Source organism: Buteo buteo, chromosome 4 (genome assembly GCF_964188355.1).
Source record: "Buteo buteo chromosome 4, bButBut1.hap1.1, whole genome shotgun sequence".
NCBI classification, from domain to species: domain Eukaryota; kingdom Metazoa; phylum Chordata; class Aves; order Accipitriformes; family Accipitridae; genus Buteo; species Buteo buteo.
The window spans coordinates 49,697,419-49,706,805 of NC_134174.1; the positions used below are offsets into that span (position 1 = coordinate 49,697,419).

The 9,387-nt window shown below is 45.6% G+C and overlaps 1 protein-coding gene across 1 annotated transcript; it reads right to left on the reverse strand.

The window, feature by feature from the left end:
- Nucleotides 1-3,497: 3,497 nt before the first annotated feature.
- LOC142030489 (bone morphogenetic protein 2-like) lies at nt 3,498-8,567 on the reverse strand. The gene is made up of 5 exons (XM_075026725.1): nt 8,030-8,567; nt 7,605-7,744; nt 6,738-6,854; nt 5,341-5,542; nt 3,498-4,178 (listed from the first exon to the last, which is right to left on the reverse strand). Exons 1-5 carry the CDS (start codon nt 8,565-8,567, stop codon nt 3,736-3,738), a joined length of 1,440 nt encoding a protein of 479 aa, XP_074882826.1. The 3' UTR covers nt 3,498-3,735.
- Between the last annotated feature and the right edge of the window lie 820 nt (nt 8,568-9,387).

Sequence of the window (9,387 nt, forward strand, 5' to 3'; positions counted from 1 at the left end):
AGAAGAGCTCTTCAGGGCCAGGTGTGCTCCTGGTTGGTCTTGGTAGAGTGTTTATCACAAGGGGTTTGCTGCTGGCCTTACTTCCTCTTGCTGCAGTTGTGATGCAACATGGTATTAACAATGCACAACCTGAGTCACCAATCCTTTTCCAGACTGTCCATGCTGAAGACTACCCCTATTCCCTCCAAAATCCTAGCTGTTGCTTTTTGGTATGCCACGTAAACATATGATATTCTGATTAAACCAAGACTCCAAAGCATAGCATTTCTTATTTTGGAACTCTTACTTATTTCAGTTAATGAATAACAAGAAAATGTACCTTTATTCTAAAAAAGAAAAAAAAAGAAAAAAAAGAAAAAAAGAGCATACTTGTGCTTAATTGTTATTCTAATTACAAGTTCTGGTGTAGTGTAAATTTTTTCCCTTGGCATTATTATGAACCTCATTTCCCTACAAAGTCCAGGATAAACAATTCCAATATATTTTGTTTTAATTATCAGGGTTTAATGGGGCATAATGAGACTATGTTGAGTGGTGCAGAAAAAAAATAATTTAATGTGTGCAAAAATACTGAGCGCTCCTAGCTTGACTGTGCGTATTTCACCTATTGTAGGGCAGCACTATGTTAGCTAGTATTCAGTGTGCCCATCATTTATTTATTAATCATACTTGCTTTTCAATAGAAAATTTTCCTTTTTTTTCCCTGGCATCTGAAACAAGAAGAAACCCATTAAGATATCCTGGAAAAATGGACAATTCTCTGAGTTGAGCAGTGAAGGATGCAGCTGATACACAGCTGATGGTGCTAGAAGCATTTGTCATGTCACAGACAGAAGACGAGAACGTGTTAGACACAGAACCTGCCTCAGCTAGCCCATTCCAAATGCAGTCCTTCTCCCAGCATTATTTGGCAGTGAAAACTCCTGGCTTCAGTTCTCTCGGCTCCTACCAAAAGAAGCATAGACAACATCAGCTGAAGTCACCATTCAGAAATCACCTTCTCTGAACTCTCATTGTAGATACATTTTCCCACTCCCAAGGTGTGGTTCCTACAGACTTAAAATACCAGAGATAATTTTTGCAGTGAAAAGGGAAAAGTGCAAAACAGCAGCCTGGGAAATAAACCAGTAAACTGAGATTGCAACTCTTTATGCTTTCCAAGGTCCCTTTGCCAATGGCACTGAATCCAATGGCTGGGCGTGGCTGATACAGCAGTTCGCACCACCCTGCTACCAAATCTATATTCTACTTTACCAGGGTGACCAAATACCAAGATCAAAACACCCTTTTTTTTTTCCTCCCCCCCCCTACACAGAAGTTTTACATAGGCAGAGGAAGATTTTGGCCATTTGTCTGGGAATTCTGAACATGAGGCAGTGTGGTCAGCATGGCCACGATGGGCTGTTCTGCCGAAAGGATGAACACTTTTATTCTGCCGTGCTGAGCACATACAGCAGGTTTGAAATGCTGTGGTATTGGAGTCCCTGTGCCTGCACTGCATAGCTCACACACCACCAGTTCAACATGTGGTCTGCCAGATGGAAATACAGCAGCCCTATTACAGCCTGTTTCTGTGGCGTGGGGGAATCGAGCCTTTTGTCCCCAACAGAAATGAGCTTCTGAATGCTCTACCGCCTGTTCCAGCCTGGACCGAGCACCAAGTCCTTTGCCTTAACTGCTGCTCCCAGCAGCAAGACCTGCTCTTGGAGCTGTTCTGTCATCGGAGTGTCACAGCTCTGCTGATACAACAGTCTCTGCAGCCTTCGAGAGAAACAACTAGGTGGAAGAAAACCCATCTCTCCACACTGATCCATGCATGCCATCCTTTCTTTTTGAATCCTTGTCTTGCTCAGGCTCCTCTGTTCCACCCATTCCAGGCTGTAGTTCCCATAAGCACATGCCTGGCCTACACATATGGGGCAGTCTTCTCACCCATATATTGTATCTGTGAATAACAGTATTTCTTTTGTCCTGGCTTTCTAACTTACTGAAATTTTAATGAAGGCATCCCAAGATATTACAACATACATGAAAATAAGGCCTTGCACACACCAGGAATAATTGAAACCATCTCAGGTATGTTAAGTTCAGGACCTCCACAAGGTAGGCTTTGTTACAAGCACCACATGTGACCAACCTGAAGGGCTTTTATCTCTATACCTAACTCAAGTAAGAGTTATAAGAAGCTTCAATGCAAGTTCCACTTCAGGAAAAATTACTGGATCCTCCCTGAAGGGAAACACATCTATTCTGCTTACCTTATAATACACCTTGACATGGAGTCAGAGGACTTGATACAGTGCCCACTGAAGCCATTGGGAATGTCTTTTCTTCTAGAAAAGTATTTGATTCACGACTCTAGGAAGGAGGTTCAAATACAACACAAATAACCAGACCAATGTTACATTACATTTATTTGAAAATTAACATTTTATATTACAGATTAAGTTAATAAGTGTTTGGGTTTTAAATAAAATAAATCTATTACAGACATCAGTATTTACAGAAAGAAAAACATTTACATAAATAATTTGGTTTTTTTTTCTAAATCTCATTGGAATAAAAAAATTCTCCATGAAGTTTCTACCCATGGGAGATGTCACATTCTGTGAGAAGTCAGCCTCCTTCAAGGTTTAATGGAGACAAGAAACTTAACCAGGCTTAAGTTACAACTCAATGAGTTGATTGAGAAACTGCAATGGGCTGGTTACCTGCATTAAATTGTAGCAAGCCTGAAAGACCTCCGGGGGCCCTTCCAAGTCTATGTCCTATTCTTCAAGAAGAATGGAATGGAATCTGTGAGTAGCTTCCATCAACCTTGCCTCAGATACAGGACCAGGCCAGCATCCAGCATATTCTCATGGACCTCCAAAGCTTAGTGGTCATCTTTCTTCCTGCTAAACTATGGGGATTCTGACCCAAGCTTAGGATCCCATTGTACAGCCACTGTATAAATACACAAAGGTGATCTCTGCTGCCACACAGCCTAACAGCCACAGCAGACCATGGTGGAAGAGAATGATTTTACAAAGAGGGGGACTGGCTGACCCTTCATTGTACAGAGGTGCCCCTGAGTTGAAAGCTATGTTTGCTGATTCACCGACAAACACTTGGCTAGCGAGTCCCAAGGGGACTTACAAGGTCTCCGCATTTGGTAGAGTTGCATAAAGAACTGGGGGAAGAAGGGCATTTCTGGGTAACGCATGAACTGCAGATGGTAGAGGCCTCTGACATTAGCTCCGGGCAAACAACTATCCTGAAAGCTCTATGTGGAAGTGTACATCCCCACCAGATCATGCAGTCAAAACTGGATAAGGCTGTGTTACTAAGAGACCTGCACCCCATCCTGGATTAAGGTAGGATACTGTGCCTGTTAAAGCATCAGAAATTGTGAGCCTCAATGTCCAGAACAAGACCTTAACCTGAATGCTTAACTTAATGCGTTTCAACTCTGTCACATAGCAAGTTCCCATTTTAATAGTTTCCTCTGGTGTACAGGCACTCAAAGACCTCTCCATGCAGGTCAGCATACCCTCCAGAAGCCCACAGCTCTTCAAAAGCCAGCCTTTAAACACCTCTCCACACAGCCATGGTGAGGGGAGAAGGATTTGAAGCACAGCTGAGTTTCTGGCTCTCCTGCCCTGTAAACTAAAATGCCATCTGCCTTGGTATCTTCAGTGGCAAATGGGGAACTGAATCCAGGCACACACCAAATGCAGACAAAAAAAGGTCCTGTTAATGACAACCACACCTGGTTGCCACCATGTCTTTGTAATTTTTAAGGACCACATTCTCTTTGTCATCAAAGTAGAGAAGATTGAGGGACTTCAATTCATCTGGCACACAGCAGGGCGTGCTGACATCTTGAGACAGTTTAAGTGTATGGACTATGGACTGAACTGTAGCATGGTTTGTTGCATTTAAACCTTCCCCCAAGGGGAAAAGACAGGATCCTCTGCAATAAAATGCATTGTATCCACTTGGGTAGATAATCCACCCTGACCAGCCAATAGCACGGAAGTCAACATAGAGTTCCTTTCGATGACATGCTGCTACCTGGCTTTTGGCAGAAGGGATTGCAGCAGCTCGAGGTCTCCTGCTGATGCTTCCACTGCTGCTTTCGATGATCTCAGTTTCATGAGGCATGCGTGAAGCATCGTTTTTGGCAGGGTTCATATCTGGTTGGGAAAGGAAGTTGTGTGTTAATCTTTCTCAAAATAAATTAATTTCCTAAGTACAGTATTCTGCATGAAAGTCTATTTCATAAATCTACCTCAAAGTCTTCAGAGTAGATTTTAAAATGACACTTAAAACTGTGAAAGTACCAGAAAGGATGTGTGAAATTGCCATTTCAGCCATATTTCAAAACCTGCCAAATCTTGTGTTTCACTCTGTGGCCTGAAAGGCCCCAACTCGGCAGAAATACAAAGGAAAAGCTCAATGATATACTAAAGACATTTGGTGAACTCCACAGGCCCTTTTCAGGGCTGAATCTGGTCTGAATGGTATTAAAGGTCTTTGTATGGCCACTCCTGCAACACACATCATACTGAACAGTGCTAATGGAGGGTGGAGATCACAGTCTTTTTCTCTCTCTAGTATTCTCTTTCCAGGAACTCTACCCATACACTTGCAAAACAGAGTGTGTTCCTGTAAAGCAATATTTTAAAAAATATTTTTCAGTTTTTGGATCTATTACCACCAGGTTTACGGAACTCTGCTAGAGAATGAAGCTTACTGACAATAGGTTTGCTTTCTTAAAGTATCTTCTGAGAAGCCTTGATAACTGTCCATGGAGACCTCAAGATCCACATATAGAGGCTAAAAACCACGGATACACAGGCTGGTAGAAGAACAATCTGCACAGATTCACTGATCACAAACAACAGGCAGGTCTAGGGAGTATCTTCATTGAGAAATGGGTATAAATTTCTCGATCCTGGCACAGTATCCCATACAGAGCTTGATGCTCATCAAATTGGGATCTAAGGCTTCATTATAAAAATTTTCTTTGGAAAACAAAAATAAACAGGCCAGCCTCATTTTTGTTTTTAATCAATTTCACCACCTACTTCTTAATATTGATGCAATTCCTACACAGTTTCTTTCCAATATGCAAATTCAATCATCTACAGAAAACCCTGCAAACCAAGATGCTGGGTGACCTACTAGCAAGAACTATCAAATCAAACTCTGATCAGTGACAAAGCTGAACTTCAAACCTGTTCAACACTGCAAATAAATACTGAGATTAGGTATACACGAGGCAGCAGAAGGTAAAAGAAAATTAACAGGGAGTTCATATTCTAAAACAAAGCTGGTGCTTTCGTGTGAACTTACTTGTGGAAGAGGGTACAAAGCTGGAAGACCTCCGTTTGTTACTGTTGGTGAAGAGGACAAGGAGAGCTTTTCTACCCTCCTGCAAAGTGCCCTGGCTCTTGGCAAACTTAACCAGGTTGTGCTCAATTCTGTTGTTGAATACATGTGTTGTAGTTATCAAAAAGCCATGGTTGGACTTGCTGTTTCCAACCCACTTGGAAACCTGTTAATGACAGGGAAATGAAAAATACTGTTTCCATATTCTTATTACAGCATTACGATTGAGCAATGTTTATATTAGAAAAAGGGAACAGGCAACAAGCCATCAGAGCATAAGAACATATATTATGAAAGAAGTGAGGTAACTGTATAGCTGAGACTCAATTGAGTTTAATATTTAAACCAGTAATTCAACATTTAAAAATACAAAATACCATATGCATTCCCCAAAGCTACATTTAGAGGAAGATAATTAATTTCAGAGAATTTACTAGTGGATAGATGAGTCTAGGAGTTAAAATTAACATTCAAATAAATCCTCTCTGACTTCAGCCAGGAATTTATTTTTCATAGCAATCTTAATAACAGAGTAATATGAACTCTCCAGACTTTCCATACCATTAAAACTCATTTAAATCTAACAAACATGGCATTTGAAGAGATTAACTTGCAATCAAGCAAATTTACTTTATCTAATTGTTATAATTACAAACTAATAGATAAGGCCAGGCCATTCTCAAGCAGGGCTATCATGGCTTAAGATGCAACTCCACCAATCATCCAAGTACACTGTTCAGTCTCATCATAAAGCTTAGGCAACAGAAAACACTGCCCGAGAATACAGATTTAAACCCAAGAAACTGTATGTTTTAAACCACATCTGTTTTTTTGCTACGCAAAGGCATTCACATACTGTTACAGTTTAAGGATATCTACAAAACACATCTTGAAACTAACAAATGAAGAAGTCTACAGAGGAAGTTAAATGAAAAACAATCCAACCCTGATCAATTCCAGAAACACAATGTTAAAGCACACTGCACATCTGCTCTGTAGTAATGTCACCAGAATAAAAAGGAGAAATGAAAAGCTGCTCCTAGCACACGATCAATGCCATCTCCTTTGGCAGTCTAAAGACTAACGTGTTAATCACAATGACATACTTGGCCTGACGTCCCTCCTATCGACTAGGTTTGGGTTACTCAATTCTCATCATGCCTGTGCTGCTAGCAGCATATAAACACTTCTTTAATTCAGGTAGCACCAGGTGTACTTGTAAGTGTAGAAAGCAAGCTTCTCTTGCCGCTGCTGTCCTTCAGTTTGAACTGACCACAAAACCCAGCATAAGGGCAATGCTGGAGTTACAAGCTGACTGTCATCTTAAGAGATTCAGAATTAAGTCAGAATTCTCTGCTTACTGTCTGTGTGACGTTGAATACTTCCCAGCCTTCTGTGTACAGGGACAATAATCTTGATGCAATGAGATTTTTTTTTTGTGGCTTACTTCCACTCTCCAAGAGCTCATGCACTTCCACCTTGATGAGAGAAATATAACAAAACAGTAAGAAATGAAACCAATTGTTCTTCCAGCAAAACAAGGAGGATGAAGATTACGCATATTTCTGCCACATCATAGCTGTAAAACTGTACTGTCATTCTAAACCAGGCAAAAAGTAGCTTTTGGACAGTTTAACAGAAAAACAAGTATTGCTACATACATCTACTTCTAGATGTGTGCAGAGGCACGATACTGGACTGTTTGATACTGTAGAAAAATATCCTGACCATCCCTTTTCTTTCTATTTTGAACATCTGATACGATGAAAGTCTTCTGTTCCTCCACATCTTTGTCTTCAGGTTTGCAAAAAGTCCAATCCTGCCTTTTGCCAAGGGGACAGATACACTCAATGTCAGAGTCCCCACCTGCCCCATTTTCCAACGAATCCCTGATTGCTATTATTATTTTTTTAGAGCAGCTCAAGCAGATAAATTTCGATTCACATTTCAAAACATCTCAAACCCCAGAAAAGTACAGTATGGTTCGAGATAGGCCTGACACGGGTATCTTTAGGGAGAGCTCACTGTCATAGCGCGCAAAGGACAGCATACTGTCAAAGCCAAAACCTCACGTCTACTTTTTTGCATGCTGGAGGCAAAGAGTGGACGACAATCAAATAAAAATAAAGCAGGTTTATGCGGTCAGTGGTTGCACTCCTCACTTTCAGTATTACTAACAATGAAAGCACAAGTTAAGTGTTCAACTGACACGCTATTTCCCCGCTTACTTTGCAAAAGTGTTTCACGTCAGACCTTCCAGACGCATGGGTCCTCTTCAGCTTGAAGACCCTGAACTCGGCTTTCAGCATCTGCTCGCCCTTCTCCATGGCGCTGACGTCGAAGTAGAAGTGGTACTGGTCCACGTGAACTGGAAGAGAGCCTTCTTTAGCAACAGCCCAAGACCCCGCAAAATAAGCTGTAGCCCCGCGCCTTCCACAGCAGCTGCCAGGTCTGCTCAAATCTGCGGGACACGCACACGACGCGAAGCGGGAGGTGGAGGACGGGGCTCCGCAGCAGGTGAAGGGGCTCCGGCGCGGGCACGGAGGCCGCCCGCCCCGCTCGGGAAACGCCGGCGCTGCTCTGCTGCGGGGAATTCGCCCCTCGGCTGGGCCCCCGCCGCCGCCCCCCGGCCCCGGCAGGGGCCCCGGCCCACCTCGGTCCTCGAAGCTGCGCACCACGTCGCCCTCCAGCAGCCCCGGGGCGCGGGTGATGCCGTTGGCGTCGGCCACCCTGTTGAAGAGATCCACCATGAACTGGGGCGGCTTCCTGCGGGGCAGGACGTCGGGCGGCAGCTCCTCGATGTCGAAGACCTCCCGCAGCCGCTGCAAGGCCGCCGCCAGGACCTCGTCCCGCGGGCCGGGGGCCAGGGGCGGGCCGGGGGCCAGGGGCAGGCCGCTCGCCGCCGGCAGGCTCAGCAGCCAGGCCAGCCCCAGCGCCAGCCCCAGCCCCAGCCCCGGCCGGCGGGCCGCCATGGCCGAGGCCGCTGGGTCGGGAAGGCCGAGGCCGCCTCGGCTGCCCCGCGCCGCTTCGCGGCTGTGACCGCGCTGGGCTGAGGCGGCAGCGGCCCTCCGCGGCCCCCGGCCCGCCACAGCTGAGGGCGGCGAGGCGAGTGCGCGGAGCGCGGGGCAAGGGCGCTCAGCCCCGATGGCCGCTTCCCCCGGGGGTGGGCGGCCGCGCCTCGCCCGGGCCATTAAGGCCCCTTTACGGGCTCAATGGGGCATCGCCGCTGGCTCGTTAACATCAGAGGGCCGCCGGCCGGGGCTCGGGGGAACGGCTGCTGGTGTCGGGGGAGGCCAAGTAGCTGCAAAGAAAACCGCACTTGTGGGAGTCTTATTCTTCAAACTTGCCTTCTTAAAAAAAGGCTTTGATTTGGGCATTGCTGATCCCGGGTGCCGTTGCCTGTCAGTGCCAGAGCAATAAAAAGTACACTTGAAAATGAGCGTGAGCCTCCGCATCTGCCAGCTTCACAGCCCACAGAGTTCGCCCTGGTGTGGGCGCAGGCCCCGGGGTGGGCTCGGCCGTGCTGCGGGACAGAGCCTGCGGTTGCACAAGTCTGTAAGTCCGGCCCGACAGCTGCCCAGGGCGAGGCTTTACGGACAGAGTCCGGCCGCCTGCGATTGCCGTGCAGCGAGAGCAGCCAAGCTTCCAAGTAATTAGCGATGGAGGGAGGCATGCGTATGCTGAGAAGCTATTTGAAGGCTTAAATCATTCCCAGACTGAACCAGCTTTCAATTAATTTGCCTTTTTTTCCCCGCTTTCGTTGATGAAGGGAGTTCCACTCCCCCCCAAACCAACCAACCAACCAACCCACCCCAACCCAAACCCTAAACATCCTGCATACTGGTCCTTTTTAAGGTAGTCTGGCAACTGACTGAGGAGCAGTTATACATTCCTGAGGGTTTACGCAGCGGTGCCTGTTCTGCTTGTGCCACACGGCCCCTCGTTCCCTTTCCAGGCAGGAAGGCAAAGGGAGGTAGGTTATGGGGCAGGGGCAGGTAGAAACGTCCTCTG

Coding starts and splice junctions, on each gene's coding strand:
- LOC142030489 (XM_075026725.1), bottom strand. CDS start 8,567: ATGGCCCGGGCGAGGCGCGGCCGCCCACCCCCGGGGGAAGCGGCCATC. Junction 7,745..8,029: donor GCGCAGCTTCGAGGACCGAG/GTGGGCCGGGGC, acceptor GCTCTCTTCCAG/TTCACGTGGACCAGTACCAC. Junction 6,855..7,604: donor ACGTGAAACACTTTTGCAAA/GTAAGCGGGGAA, acceptor TCTCTCATCAAG/GTGGAAGTGCATGAGCTCTT.